General features: G+C 44.6%; 3 protein-coding genes across 4 annotated transcripts in view; all 3 read right to left on the reverse strand.

Annotated features, from left to right (window-relative positions):
• LOC117580306 (leukocyte elastase inhibitor-like) lies at positions 1 to 1,259 on the reverse strand. Its single transcript, XM_034266800.1, has 2 exons — positions 1,199 to 1,259; positions 1 to 1,144 (listed from the first exon to the last, which is right to left on the reverse strand). The coding sequence occupies exons 1-2, from the start codon at positions 1,218 to 1,220 to the stop codon at positions 63 to 65; spliced, it is 1,104 nt and encodes a 367-aa protein (XP_034122691.1). The 5' UTR covers positions 1,221 to 1,259; the 3' UTR covers positions 1 to 62.
• Positions 1,260 to 2,252: 993 nt separating this feature from the next.
• On the reverse strand, positions 2,253 to 3,137 carry LOC117580325. The gene is made up of 2 exons (XM_034266824.1): positions 3,068 to 3,137; positions 2,253 to 3,003 (listed from the first exon to the last, which is right to left on the reverse strand). Exons 1-2 carry the CDS (start codon positions 3,122 to 3,124, stop codon positions 2,440 to 2,442), a joined length of 621 nt encoding a protein of 206 aa, XP_034122715.1. The 5' UTR covers positions 3,125 to 3,137; the 3' UTR covers positions 2,253 to 2,439.
• Positions 3,138 to 10,582: 7,445 nt separating this feature from the next.
• The window catches only part of LOC117580295 (leucine-rich repeats and immunoglobulin-like domains protein 3), an 82,491-nt gene continuing 77,747 nt past the window's right edge, over positions 10,583 to 15,326 (reverse strand). For both annotated transcript variants that reach the window (XM_034266779.1, XM_034266787.1), the window contains exon 5: positions 10,583 to 12,078. In XM_034266779.1, coding sequence (XP_034122670.1) covers positions 10,818 to 12,078 — 1,261 coding nt within the window. In that variant the 3' untranslated portion in view covers positions 10,583 to 10,817. The remainder of the gene's footprint in view (positions 12,079 to 15,326) is intronic.

Consider the following 15,326-nt stretch of genomic DNA (forward strand, 5'->3'; position numbering starts at 1 on the left):
TGCGATAGATTGTCTCGTTTAATAAATAGCTGTTTATAGGAGCGGTAGGAACCTCTGCGACTTCAGGGGGGTGCCGCCACATGCCCCATGAAATAGATATGATTTGTATCCTTGATGGCAAAGATGAACGGATGATTGGCAAAGAATTGGATGGGTGTTCTGCCCATTTGCTGGCTCATCATCATCAGGGGAGAATACCCGCGGCCCGATTCGCTCACCTCAATGGAGCTGTAGTGCAAAATTGTGCCAATTTTATGGTTCCTATCACGACTGGCAATCATTTTGTGCAAAATGGGCGCATGAAACATGGTCTTCACGCCCAGGGGTCGCAGTATCTTCTCCAGGGGCAGTCGTGTCTCCACCTGGAACTTTGGCAGCTGCAAATGGACAAACTCTTTGGTGAGATTCTCTGTGAGCGGCACAAGATCCACATCTCGTATGAGGCTACTGAGTTTGCTCAGACTCTGCCCCGGATCACGGGGTAGAATGATGATCATGGAGAGTTGTTCGCTTCGGTAGGGCAACTCCACGACGTGGGCGTCTAGATAATCGATGCTGCCATAGCGCAGGGCATCGTACGTCTCCAGGGTGTCGACCAGCAGCTGCTCCGTTCCATTCAAGGGATAGAAGGGAAGGCGTTTGCTGGACTTTATCCCCGCCCATTCGCCATGGAAATACGCGGCATTCGCAATGGCCATTTTGATGTCCTTGTCCAGGGGGCCTGGATGTATGAACCGCTGTATCTTGTTGTCCGTGAGAATGCGAACAAAGGAGTTGATCTCTTCGCTCGCGACCTGCGTATCACTAAAGTCCACCTTCTTGGCCGGCTGGCCCATGCGATCGTCGGAGATGGCCTCCTGGTAGGCGGGCATCAGCTGGATATTCCGGTCGACATACAAACGATTCACCATTTTGATGGCAGCCGTGGCCAAATCGCCGTGCCGCATCGTGTCCAGCACCTGCGTCAGCTCCGGGCAGTCTCTCGTCCCAAAGAAAACCAGACCCAGGGCCATATTTGTGGTGGCAGGCGACAGAACAAGGTTCCTGTGATGGTTACCATGCGATGCCTGGCTGTACAGCTGACTGGCAAAGTGATTCGAATAAATGGGCACGGCCAGGAGTAGGAAAACCCCCAACAGGGCAGCTGTAGAAGCTGCAAATGAATATATTTCCGATCAAGGATACCCAAAGCACTCACCAAAATGCAGTAGAACATTCATGTTTATCCAACGAGAAGTTTGTGCTGCAACTGGAGCAGAGATTCGAGGCAAATGTGTGACAAATGTAACGCCAATTATCGAGAGTTTCGGTTGATTATCCGATTAGACACAGAGCTTGCCATCGAGTGCAGTTTTCCTCTCCAGTGCTGAGATTCTGTAAATTGTCTGCAGCTGCAACGCAACGCAAAGGGGAGCAAAGGGAGAGAGAGAGAGAGGGAAAGGCACCAAATATTCGTACACTCGAAAGTCCAAGTCGTAAATGCACTCAGCACTTTGTCAGCTTTCAGACAGGAAGTGCAGCTGCAATTTTTCTTTTATCCTTTGCTTCCCTTACCCTTAGTCGACAGCTTCCCCCTCTCCACCTGCAGGAGCACTTCTACTCCCAGCAGTCTGCATTCTCCAGCCATAAAATGCATCAGTTTTAGTTTCAGTTTTAGTTCTCACATGACACATGACTCTACTGTCTCTTCTTCTATCTCTCTCCCTCCGTATGTGTCTCTTTGTGTTTGTTGTTTTGTTGTCTCAATTTTGTGCAACGCTTCCGTATTCAGTTTCATAATTTTTATCCAAGTTTTGCCATCCTTTCACGGACGTGTAGGTGCCGGCATGACAAAGTTTTCATTGCCATCGACATCATGCAACACACAAAAAAGTTTCCCCACTGTCTCGAGTGCATTAAGGAGCGCGGAGTGTCTACAGAAATTGCATTTGGGAGATGTCCTTTTTAAGATTATTAAGGGGCGGAGAGAGTTCTCTTGTTCTCTTAGGTAAGAGCTTTAGGATTTGTATTTCGTTTGATTTATTGAAATATGAACTGCGTGCCATGAGAAAGAGAATTGCTAATAAGAGAAAGAGAACAAAGGATGGTTTTAAGTATGCAAAATATATTAGAAAATGCAGATTCCAGAAAAGTGCTGTCGCTTCTTCGTAGATAATTCTTTGAAAATCGACCAGAATTCGGAGTCTCTACTTTCACGCTGTTGCCAATTGAAAGACTTGTGAGAAACCCTTCAATAAAGATCGTTTATCTGCTTTATCTTTTGCATAAACTTGTCAAAAAGTTTATTAGAAATATCTGCGCACGGCGCTGTCGCAGATGTTTGAGCATGATAGAGCACATACATTTTGTACAATAAACATATAAATTTCCTTATCAGTACGAAATAATTTATGACTGTCCCCGCCGTACCCCCTATAACCTACAACGTCACGTTAAACACTAATCTCTGAACTTTCCCAACCACTGGACAAATTCTCGCAGCTTCTTGAGTCTGCGGGTGCCGCCGCGTGCAGTTGTCCGCTTCCAGCGTCGCTCCACCGCCACTCGATCCTCATTGTCCAGGGTGTCCAGGTGTTTGCGCAGCTTCTTGTTGAGGAATTTCTGCAACTGGTTTGTTCGCTGTTGGACGGTGCGCTTCCAGCGATCGAAGCCGTTGCGCTGCAGGCAAAGGGCAATTAGCTGCGTCTCGATTCTGGATAATCGCAGGGGATCCCCGGTGGTGTCCGAGTCCAGGTAGTCCCCCACAACGCCGTAGAAGGTATCGAGCTTCTCCTGCGTTCGGTTGCCACTCACCGCCGTGAAGGCATCGAAGCTGTCCAGGTAGCCCATCAGAATGGTATTCTGTGAGTCCAGCACTAGCAGATCCTCGACCACATTGTCCACCAGCTCCGTTGCCTGGGCAATGAGCTGATTGCTGATTGAGGAGAGGGTGCGATCGGCTTGGACAAACAATCGATGTCGATTCAAATCACCAGAGCAACGTATCGCAGGGGGTAAAACCAGCTGAAGCAGGGGCAAACTATTATCCAATGATATTTGGGAAGGCTGATCTCTCTCGTCTACTTACAAAAGGAACCACAAGGAACAGCACCGCAATGTAGGAATCTTGTGTGCTCTTGGCCATCTTGCCCGCCCGACGATCGCGAATCGACTGAACGTGTGAGAGACTGAGAGCTTGCCACAGAAAGAACTCGGAAGCAGAGCAGCTCGAAGATAGATAGTCTTATCTGTTTGAAATTCCCTTTTTGGATTGGGTCCCTCGTCTGCGTGAATCAATAAATTCATACATAAATACATATATAAAGATGACACATGATGCCGCCATTTCAATGACGTTTCTTGGGTGAAGAACCCATGGGAGCAGACACACACTCAGATAAGAGATAAGAACATTTCTGTGGCTTAAAATTCACGAATGCACACTGCTTGTGCGGGGGGTGGTCTACAAAGATAGAGAGCCCATTCTTCTGGTGGCCCAATCTCGGAAAAAAGAAATAACCGAGCCAAGCATTATGGCGGGTGGGGGGGATGGGTGAAGCCTTCGGGCCATCAAAAGCAATCGTTATGGGAAAAACCCGCCTGCCTGCCCATCAAAAGCCAAGTGGGAAATGTGTGTGGCCCTTGCAGTGGCGCAACTAATCTGAAACGCTTAGGAGTTGAAGATGACGAACGGAACCATCAGGAGAAGAGCGCGCCACGGCTAGCGGGAAAAACTATTCATTGCGTATACGCCGCTTTATCCGGCTGGCAATAATAATAGGGAAATAAAAGTCCACTTAGTCAGCAGTCAGATGTCGGAGGATGAAGGGGAAAGGACTACAGCTGGTCGGTCATTCATTCTGCCTGTGCTTAGACCCTCGGGACAATTGCAGGATATATGCACGAGTGTGTATCTATGTGGATAAAAAATATCTCTGTGTGTGTATGTGTGTGTGTGTGTGTGATAAATGTCAGAAATGGGTCAGTGGCATACGATGATGACGACTGCGAAACCAGAAAATAAAAATGCCGATTGCCTCGTATCAGAGTTTTACAGTGGAATCCCCCACGCCAAACCCCCGCGCTACCCTTTTGTAGCCTCTGTAAATGGAGCTTTCGAGTGGCTGCCCCCTCGGAAATCCCCAAAGCGCGCTGCAATTTCAACTTTTGATAAGCGAAGTTTAGTGGCGTTTTGCAGAGGGAAACATACGCACAGGCAGCACAGAAAAACAGAGGCTAAATCGGAAGGGATTACCCCTACCCATATGACATTGTTATTGGCATAGTTTTTCGTAGCCAGAGGCGTTGTGGCGATTTTTTTTAGGGATTTTCATTACATTTTTTTCCCATTTGTTTGAGAATATTTCCATGGCAACGTTTGAGAGCAGAATTCCGACGGGGCAGTGACTTAATTAGCGATTCATATGTGAGGATTTTGAGGGTCAGGAAAATGCTTTCGAGATGCCATTTCGAAAAGATTTGCGCACATAATCAAAACTTCAATGACTGCGAAACAATTGCGTCCACGGGGATGGGCGGATGGAAATTCGTTGCCTTTTACAGATTCCTCGCCCCAGGACGACTCCTGTACGAGTGCTTCATATGGCGAAACAATAACCAAACTCTGCCTAGGGGGACCCACGAATGAAGCCTCGGCCCAAGACACAAGTGCTATAAATTGCCAGAACAACGCCTGCTGTTCTGTTCTGCTGCCGCCTTTATATATAGTCCTATGCCCGAGTATCCTTCGCGTTGCATGCAAATTTCAATAACGACGCCAACCCCTTCTGACACTCTGTCTGGCGGCAAACCCTTCCTGCTGTCGTGCCATCCTTCCCTCTTTTTGAGGCAAACTCTGACACTGAATATCAAATATGATTCGGAGCCAGAGCCAAAAATTATTTGCATACTTTCGGGGATGCTTGCCACCGAAACAACACGCAAAGCGAAACAAAAAACGAAACCCAAAAAAAAAAGGAATACACAGAGAGACTGAGCATTAAATACTCTACAATGTTCTTATTTAGCGATGGCAACGCCTAATGTGTAGTGAGACCTTTAAAAGTACAATTTATACATTATAATTTTCATTCATTTCCTTCCGTTGCTATACATTTTGCATTGATAAATATGTGTATATGTATCTTCTTCCAAGACTAAGTCGACAGTCTCGTTGCACAGCTCCCAAAATGTTGAAGGGTAACTAAAAACCAAAAGAGTAAAAACCCACAGGAAGTACAAGCAGACTCGCACATGTGGCGCGCTTTTGGATATACAATGGGCAGTGCGGAGAGGGGTACAAAAACCAGAATACCTAAAACTCGAGCGAGGCAAGGGATACCTTCAACTCTATTCCTTTAGAGAGCCAAAAAAATAAAGCAGGAAGCGTTACATGCTTTTCAGGAGGGTGTAAACAGCAGCAGCAGCAGCAGAAAACCCTTTTTCACCGAAACGAGTTATTTATTGCATTTGCAAATTTTACACAACATTTTGCAGTTACCTCAACGCACCATCACTTTACTCCTTTCCCAATTCACCCAACCCCCAGCCAGAAGGTGTATCTGAAGTTTATCGCGGTAGAAATTGATTCAGTTTATATACGTATTTGCAGGGCGTTTTCAGCGCAAGTTCAATGAAGCCAAAAGGTGTTTCTTCCTCCCACCTGTCTCGCAATTTTCTGCTGCTGCGGCAACAGCAACGAAATTGATGTGTAAATATTTTCATAAATTTATATGCCAAAGACTTCAGGGTGTCATGTTGGAAAACACGAACCAATTTCCCAATGAAATTCACTCTCGCACTCACTTTTAGGGTTTTTTTTTTTTGGCCGCTTCTGGAATGTATTTGATTTTTGTGGTGGCAATAAAACAATTTTTGTTTTTAGCAATTTCTCAGTGTGGGTGCGTGGGTTGTAAAATAAATCAACAGTAACTTAAAACTTGGTTAAAATTGTCGATAATTTTGGGATGATTGGAAAGATATTGAAGGAATGTATTCACATACATCCTTTGGGTTTTGTCTTACTTCTGCAAAGCTTTCCCCACCTTCAAGTTCAAAGCCAAAACCACAACTAATTCGTGTGTCCTACCATGAGCCACTTATTTGCAGCTATCCTGCTGTTATTCAGTGACTTATGGGGTGTGTCCTGCCAAATAAAAGAAGACCAATAAAAAGTGTGGCCAAGATAAGCAAAGTGGCACAAAAAGACCAAAGAAAACCAAAAAAAAAAAGACAAAAAGGTAAATAGCTGAGCAAAAAACACCAAACAAAAGCTCTGGCTATGATTTCAGTTTCTTTTGCGGTGTCCTCCCCTCTACCGTTATCCAAATTGATCAAGATATATATGCCATATGTCTGGGTTTTGCATGGCGGACTGTAACCGTAACCTGGTTAAGTGCACAACCGGTTTAGCTGTCAAGATAATTTGCCTTAGCGCTGGCAAAATGTTAAGTTTCAGATACACTTTAAGCCCTTGAAATGTTTAAATTTTGTTCAAGTTGAGAGGAGCTACTCTCTCTAGAACCCTTTGGCTGGCTGTAAGATGAATGCGTTTGCTTATCGGCTGAGGAGAGTCCTGGTCCAGCCGAGGTCAGTGACGCTCCTGCTTTCTGGCTTTCTTTCCCCTGTCAAATGTTGTTTTAGTGCCGGACAAGGCTGCGGTTGGTACGGGAGGATACGGGATACTGTTGTCTGTACGATTACATCCCCCTTCTAATGGAGACCATTCTCTGTCTATCTCACTCGCTCCGCCTCTTTCTCTATGTTGCCTGCCGGGTGTTGAAAGAGATATGTCTGCACTGTGTTGGCCTGTGTCCACTCTCCCCCTTACCCCTGGGGCCATGTGGATATCTTTCAGCTTGACAGCATCTTAACTAATATAATGCCCAATTTTCTGTGGTTTATGGCTTACGACTGTCAATGCCTCGTCCAACCATCCATCTGAACAGGGCGTCCAACCATCTTCTATCCGCCTTTCGCCCTCTTCGGTTTGTTAAGCTTTTTACGGGATTTTTCTATCTTGAAGTTTCAAATCCATTGAAAGGTCTTTATTTAAATTGATATAAATGATATGTCCTTGCGTTTTGTTTGGTCTCTAGCTGAAGTTTGCCTTTGCTTTGACAGCAGGAACTCCATGGATACTACATGGATACTTGGTAATGTAAGTGAATTTCAAATCGCCATCAAGGCTAAGTGACTTTGATTTATCATAAAAGCGCACAGACAGCATGTCTGTCTGTGTGTGTGTGTGTGTGTGTGTGTGTGTGTGTGTGTGTGTGTGTGTCTTGACCATTATTTGAGCAGTTTGTGGACACAGCTGCTTGGACCCGCATGAATGACAACTCCCTCTCAGATGCAAAAGGCAAACAATTAGCCATGGATTTGTGGCATGGGAAAGATGTTGTCTGCATCTTCTCCACGTTAGTTCAATTAAAGATATTTTCCCCTGCCAGTTGGCCATCTTTTATTTGGCCGTTTGCGCATCTTTTAACAAATTGCAAGACATTAAGTTTTTATGTTCCAGCATATATCTCACTGCCATCTCCGCATCTGTATCTATTTAACGGCCTTCCATAACAGAATTTCATTCGGCTTTCGTGGCAATTAAAATGCTGCAGAAATCGTTATTCAGATGGGGAGGAAGCGATTATTCCGCAGATGGGGTGGACGTGCATATATTTGTAGCTGCATTTAATGGGCGGCCACTTGTCCGCCATTGGATTTCGTCAAGTAATTTCCTGCACTTTATGACTTATTGCTGCTCCTTGTACTTGGATGATTACTTACGCGCTCGCAGCACAGCATTTTCTCGAGCTAATTAAAAGTACAACAAAGTGGATTGTGGTTTTTTTTGTTCAGCTTAGCTATCAGAAAATGCACACACACTCGTACATTTTAGGTGGTAATATTAATTGGTGGCCATCATTCACACGCCTACATCCACCAGCAGCCCTCAGAGACCTAAACTCAGGTGTTCCTGCCTCATGGCCCACAACAAATGCCACACAATCATTCAAACACACACAGGCACACATATCCAAACACAAATGTACAAATGCTGTACAGAGAGAGAGAGAGGGAAGGGAGATTGTCGGTGCTACATCTAAGCCGCGACGCGACGCGACGCGTTGAGAGTTGAACAACTCAATGAGTGGCACACGGGCAGCGGTAGAGACAGAGACGAGACCCAGTTTTCCAGGAAACTGAGCTTTCAGGCATATTAATTATTTAGAAAGCATTCAGATTTATTTGCTTAATTCTTCAGTCTTTCACTCTCTTTATCTGTCTCGCTCTTTCATTTATTGTTACTGCTGTTGTTACACTTTTCGAAGTGGGTAACTTCAGAGAAACAAATTCCTGAAATTGTAATAATTACACTTGGACTTAAAAATGTATACCCGACAGTGCACAGAGACCGAAAAGTGTGAAACGCGCGGGTACTTTTGCTTGCCTAAAATGAAAATATTCTGTTTAAGCACATCAATTGAAGACCTATGTAAATATATTTCATATACAAATTAAATCGTTTTTCAATTTAAATCAATTTCACGCTAACATTCGCTCGTCAAGATTACATTTTATTCATAGCTAACTCTCAGTTGTAGCTGTGTAAATATTTTAGCCAACAGCAATTGTGACATGTGAGACAAAGTCACAGCACTAGAACTTGCTGTGTATGTTGTCCAGACTTTATTTGAATTCTGTTCTTGCCACCATTTACCGACAATTGACCGACTGGCAAATATTTTACTTACTTTGCTTTACTTTTACTTCGCTTCTCCTTCTTTGTGTGCGTCCATTGCTCCTGCTGTAGGCGTTTCGGGTTACTTATGGAGTGGATGTTGTGCTTGTGTGTAGAGCACTTGTTTCGGCACTAGATTTATGCCATTTCTTGTGCGGAGACAAGTATTTTATTTGTCTTACATGGATTTTTGCCGTACATTTGTCGTATTTTCTGCTACAAAATGGAGAGGCTAAACCGCAAGGGGAGGATCTAGAGCTAAACCCAGCAAAGCAGTGCCACAGAAAAAGCATAAGTTCTTCAAAGGAAGAAAGTTCATTTGTTCCGAAATTCTTGATTTATTACAAAACTCTTTTTTGTTTGTAGCATGGTTTTTCTGTCCCTTTCGTTTCTTCATTTCCTTTAATAAGAGTAAACTTTGTTGTAATTTTTCATTTCATTTTTATTTGCATCATCATTTTCTTCAGTCTTCGTATAAGAAATAACATTTTGTTTATATTTGTTGCTGTTGTTGTTGTTGTTTTCTGTTGTGGGTGTGTCTATCATTTAATTAAATATTTTTGCATATACTCGTATATTTATATATATATAGTATTTAATGTTACGCTCCAGTTTTCCCCTCCGTTCTGCTCACACTGTGATTTTTAGTTTATATTTATAATCCATTTTATTTCTGAAAATGCATTTCGGGTGCATTTTTGCTTGTGTTTGCATCCGCCTTTTGATTCTGCTTATTTGGTATGTTTATACACTATTTTATTTGATAAATATTTATACTTTTTATACACTTGCTCTTCCCCATTTGTCAGTGTGTGTGTGTGGTTTCATGCAAATATTGTAGCGAATTTGCCATCTAAATATTTTCTTTTTAATTAAATTATTACATGCAAAAAGATCAAACGAGTGAGCGCTTTGATTTCGAAAAAAATGCGTTGAATTTATTGGCAATTTATTGCTTATTTTTGTTGGGAAAATATCCATAAATTATTTACAATAATCTAGGGGGATCTGGTAATGGTAGATATTTACAAATTCTTTCAACTTTGAGTTCTGTCTCACTAAGATTACAATTATTCCATATCATTATACTTAAAATACATCTAGAATTATCATAATTTCCTTTGTATTATGCTTTTTATGTATTTGTATATTGTCACTTTAGATGTTTCTTTTTGTTTTCTTTTGCTGAAGGAAATTGTTGGTAAAGACACATGGAGAGAGGAAGAGCGTCGGTCTGGCAAATTGGTTTCGTTATCAGTTAGTTCTAGAATGGACAGGACTGGACTATTTGGTCCCCATTTGGGTTATTTTCAATGCCAGAGGGAGAGATAGAGATGGTATACGTCTATGCATGCTCTTTCAGTTCCATGCATCCCCCAGAGCGGTACAGTTGCGTTTGTTTTTCTGGCAACAAAAATATCATTTTAAGGTATTATTCCATAAAAATATATTTTTAAGCTGCGCCTGCACAACTGTACCAAAAGAATATCCTTCTTCGTCAGCTTGTGAATGGATCATTTTACATCTATATTATCTCTATATATGTTGGTATATTGGTTTAAGTTCACTTTTAAGGGAGAGAGCTTATCCAATAAAATGCTATCTAGAGTATGCGAATGCTAAATGCCATTAACTATGAGAAAGGGAGAGATAGAAAGAGAGAGAGGGAGAGAGAGCTAAAGTGTATGATTTGAATAGTATTTCGTATTCCTTAATGTTGCTTAGTACGAGTATTCCTTATAGCTTATCGATGAGTATGTATATCTTCTTTATATCTGTTATCTTTTAGTCGTTTTGAGTACTCGTATTCATAGACATATCATATCCCTTGTTTCATTTGACGCTTGTTATACCTTTGTTGCCTTTGTTATTTTGTTTTTGTTTTTGTTTTGCTTTTAGAAATTAGAACCGAAACTTAAACAAACCATAACCTCACATTCCCTGTTTCAATGGCATCTTCGACGGATCCTAGCGATCCACACTCTTTTCAGAACTCGCTCTGCACATAGCTCCGATAGTTGTTGTTGGTGAGATTTAGGCCCACCATTTCCATTTCCATTTGCATTTCCATGCCCGTCTCGACCTGGCCACGTCCACGTCATACGTAGACAACATGCGGCTTCCCATTCGATGCCACAGCAGCAGCTGGTGGATCGCCAGATGATTTCGAGAGCGATGCCGCCTGCTTGAGTTTGCTCATGGTCTGAGTATCGGGATACTCGTAGTGATCGAAGCGCTCGTACAGATGCTCCGGCTCGTCGTCCGCCTCCTTGACGGGCAGCTCCCAGGGCTTCAGAGCCCTGTACTCATTGGCAATCGTCTGGGCGGCCAGGTAGCGCTCCAGCTCTAGCTTGTCCAGCTGCGGCAGCGTCGTCTGCTGATAGTCATGGCCACTCCCTGTGTTGTGTGCCTGCAGCGGCATCGCCTGATGGTAGTGGTGGTGCGCCTGCAGCGTCTGGGCGTTGTGTGGATAATTCATCATGCCCATGCCCCCATTGCTGCCGCCCAGTGTCATGCTCATGCCCATGCCCATGCCCATGCCCATGCCCATGCCGAGTCCATTGCCGCCCAGCGGCTGGTGGCCCTGCAGGATTCGGTCATGGACATTGATGATGCTCTTGCTGGTGCGCATGGGTCCGCGCTCGTGGAGCAGCTTCCTGCGACGCTTGACGAAGCGCAGATAGTAGAGAACGCTCACCCCGATCATGGCCACCAGGAGGCACGTGATGACGGCACACACCACCGTCACAATGTGGGCGGGGCAGGTGATTTCGCCCTCGCTCATGGACAGCAGCTGGCGCCGCGTGCGCACCGTGTCCCGCCAGATGTCGCAGCCGATCTGCTGCCGGTCCATCCGCAGATACCCAGTGTTGCGGTTTGCGGACGAGGAGGAAGTGGCCAGTTCGTAGGCACTCGGTTCGGTGGTGTGCAGGGCATTAGCAATGTGCTGCTCGGCTATGTAGGCAGCCAAAACGGCGACACCATCCTCGGCCACGGCCGCCGTGGTGGCATCATCCGTCTCCTGCTCCCCCTCCCTTTGGGTTGCCTCCTTTGCCAAGGCGGCCACAGCACCGCCCGGTGCATGCTCCAGCGGTGGCTCAATGCCCTCGAAGTTTCCGGTAACGAGGCGCCACAGCCACAGCAGCGAGCAGTTGCACTGCAGTGGATTATCCCCCAGGTAAAGCTTCTGCAACTGATCCACCGGAAACTGTGCGGAGAATAGAGTCTGCAGACTGTTGCTCTGCATGTAGACCTCCAGGATGTTGGGATTGCCCTGGAACAGGCGCATCGGTATGTCGCTCAGCTGCGGGTTGTAGTTCAGGTGCAGCGTCTGCAGGTGCGTGTTATCCACAAAGGCTCTGCAAGAGATTCGAACAGAGAATAGGCGGCATTAATTAATGACAGTTTGTCTGAGACCCCCAAAGGGAATCTAGTTTTTCCACCAGGGTCTCGGGTGTGGGTATTAATTATGCATTCAACGCTTAAGCTTAAAACTGCACACACATATTACTTATATATGTATGTACCTAAATAAATATCCTTGGAATAGCAGCTCTCTCTGCCCTTGTTGCACACATGACAACGTCAGCTTTCGACTTACGAGTAGAGCGACATGGATTTATTTAGCCCTGCGTCTATGTATTTTCAACTTAATAAAAGGAGGCAGCATGCCACATCCAACATCCAACATCCAACATCCCAAGGAGCCACGATGAATGGAAGGGCATAAAAAAAACTAAGACGAAGTCAGGAGAAAAGTCTGCAGTTTTCTCCATGTTATTCGGAGCTCCATAGAGCGTTGTCGTAAATCCCTGCCAAGTTAAGTCAACGCGCTAAGTCGCTGACTTGGGGGACGGAAAGAACGGTTCGGGGGGGGGGCGATGCATGTGCAGCTGTGTGCCTGTGTGGAGTGTAGTACAGTGCATTACCCCAGGAACCCGAACTCTCTCTATCCCCAGCATCGCTTCAGACAGTCTCAGATGTGGAAAGAAATAAGTGTAACGTGGCGTATGAGCAATGCTGTGAGGCAGCGGAGGGATCGGGTGGCGACTCCCGACTTCATCCACTGCTGACACAAAGCGAATTTGTCGCTCTTAAGCGTTCCCTGGCTCTGCAGGCAACATTTCATTTCAATACGCTCGAGAGTTTCATTCCATGTTAAATGAACGCATTTATTCCCAGAACCTGGAACCCAGAACCCAGAACCAGTTGCAGAAGGATACCCTTGCATTGATTTGATAAGTGGCTGCATTTTGTGGAACCCCTTTACTCCCCTCTCCATAAAGGGCAGGCATCAAGTCGAGCGAATCTTGTGATGAATTCGAATTGAAATGGCAACGAGAGAGCTGGCTTCATGCATGAAAACTGTTTGTCATTCATTAGGTTGAATGATGAGGAAGGGCTGGGACGGGGCTTGCACAAGTCCTTTTGGGATGCGGACAACTCTCAGAAGTAATTTTTGTGCATTTCATTTGTATAACAAATGGGTGGAAAGACTTTCCAATGAAAGAACACTTTGCTGCTTTTAGATTCCAAGTACATTTATTTTTTATGGCAAAAGGATCTCAATCACTCTCTCAACACAAAGTGTTGAGTTTAAAGTGATATTTGCACTATTTTATGCGACCCTTCGTGGTGGATTTTTTCCTACATTTCTAGCACACACATAATTCACAGACTTCCTAGACAGAACACCCTCAATTTTCCACCTTTCGAACATTCAATTTCATGGCAAGTTTAACATTTATCCTAAGTACGTACCAAACTTCAATTGCAGACCACAAAAAAACCGCAAAGAAAACTTTCGATTACCACAAAGACAAAACTCGTGTCTGTATGCGACTTACGAGTGTGAGACGAGTATATCCCCAAAACAATTTAGCGGGTAAACCTCACCGAAACAGGCAAAAAATAAATTCAATTATTTGTGCAAATATTATGCAAATATCTTTGGTGCACAGTAGAGGGAAAATCAACAGAAAAACGTGACATTGAAGGTAGCACCACGGGAATGGATTCCTCCAGACACCTCAAAGAAAAAGTTTTTCTATGGGCTGGTGGGGGTTGGGCAGAGCAATGGCTCTACAGGTTGATTTACCTACCTCATGGACCTGTTGTTGTGTTGGCGGCTTTGCTTTTGCTTTAAAATGCAACTGCCTGGCAAAAAGCACGTGACAAGGCATACAAAAAGGCAACAAAGAATGGCAGAGGGAGAGGGAATAGGTTGGCTGTTGGGGACCAACCTTTTTGCTGTTTTTGTCTGTGCTTTTGGGCGATGGTTTAAGCCATCATTCAGACTGAATTTAGCATGTTTCATGTTTTTGGTTCGCGTTTTTGGACCCTTTTGTAGAGGGTATTACGCCTGTGATGCAGAGAAGCAAAACTTTGCAACGAATTTTGCCATAAGGGTATTTCCCAGGGTATTGGCATGCCCCTTTTATGTTTTTTCGCTTCTTTTCTTTTGCATATTCTTTTTAACTCCCTTTTTGTTTGCGTTTGCCAACGTCAAACGTGCGGAAACGGAAATGGCTGTCATGTGTGTGTGTGTGTGTGTGTGTGTGTGTGTGTGTGTGTGTGTGTGTGTGTGTGTGTGTGTGTGTGTGTGTCTGTGAGGCATAAATGTTTGCCTGATTCCGTATCCTTCGTTTTCCCTTTGGCTTGTTTTTTGGGCAACCCAAAGGGGGGGTTTACTCATATGCAAATTGTTCACCCCCCGCCCATTCCCTGACTATGTGTGGGTGAATCTGAATTGGAATTGCTCGAAATCCGATTGAAATGTTTGCTGTCCGTGCACTCACTCCTGTTGGGTGGCAGAGTCACGACTTTCAGGACTCCAGAAACCATCAGAGTTCACTCACATCATCAACAGGATGGCTGGATGGATGGATGGTTGGTTGGTTCGGCTGTCTGCTTGCCTGGGTGATTGGACAGTCAATCAGTCAGACTGTCAAACAGTTTGTCAGTCGCCATTTGATACAGTTTTGAATGGTAGTCAATTCTGTCTGTATCCCCACAGTCTTCTCCCAATAACGGGCTGCTAAAAACCATCTCCATCCCCAACCTCTGTACGTCTCCCCCCATTCATTTGATTGACATTTTAACTACAACAAAATATGATGGGATATGCTCTATGTTGATGGGTTAACTGGGTGCCAAGCTCTCTCCTCTGAATAGGAGTGGCATACAGGTTCGCAGTGGTCTTTTAACAGGGATTTACGTCTAAAACTGTCCTATATAACTGGGCTTTACCTCTGAAAAGCACCTCTGGGGCTGGGTTTAAGTTTTGAAAATGTTCACAGGGCTCTAGGTTTTGCCTCTGAAATTTATATTGCGCCTGACGTTTACTCTGGGGCTGGGGTTCATTGTTCTCTTGGCCTGTGGCACTCAACTTCTATAATGAAACGGGACACTGGCCCTCATTCTCCATGTTGCATTGGCGGGCAATCGACAAATTATCAAGTGATATGGATACGGCCATTTGTTAATGACATTTTAAACGTTTTTAAATTACGCATACGCCGCATTGAACCATTAATTTTCCAACTATACGGTCGATAGTCGGGTGGGCGTCACCACCAGAATGAGAAATAGGCGAATGCATGGAAAG

Source organism: Drosophila guanche, unplaced genomic scaffold (genome assembly GCF_900245975.1).
Source record: "Drosophila guanche unplaced genomic scaffold, DGUA_6, whole genome shotgun sequence".
In the NCBI taxonomy this organism is placed as follows: Eukaryota; Metazoa; Arthropoda; class Insecta; order Diptera; family Drosophilidae; genus Drosophila; species Drosophila guanche.

What these genes read in the sequence shown, in the direction of transcription:
- LOC117580306 (XM_034266800.1), bottom strand. Translation starts at nt 1,220, where the DNA reads ATGAATGTTCTACTGCATTTTG. An exon ending in GAATGTTCTACTGCATTTTG is followed by an intron (nt 1,145 to 1,198) that starts GTGAGTGCTTTG and finishes CAGCTTCTACAG; the next exon opens with CTGCCCTGTTGGGGGTTTTC.
- LOC117580325 (XM_034266824.1), bottom strand. Translation starts at nt 3,124, where the DNA reads ATGGCCAAGAGCACACAAGATTCCTACATTGCGGTGCTGTTCCTTGTG. An exon ending in TGTTCCTTGTGGTTCCTTTT is followed by an intron (nt 3,004 to 3,067) that starts GTAAGTAGACGA and finishes CCCCTGCTTCAG; the next exon opens with CTGGTTTTACCCCCTGCGAT.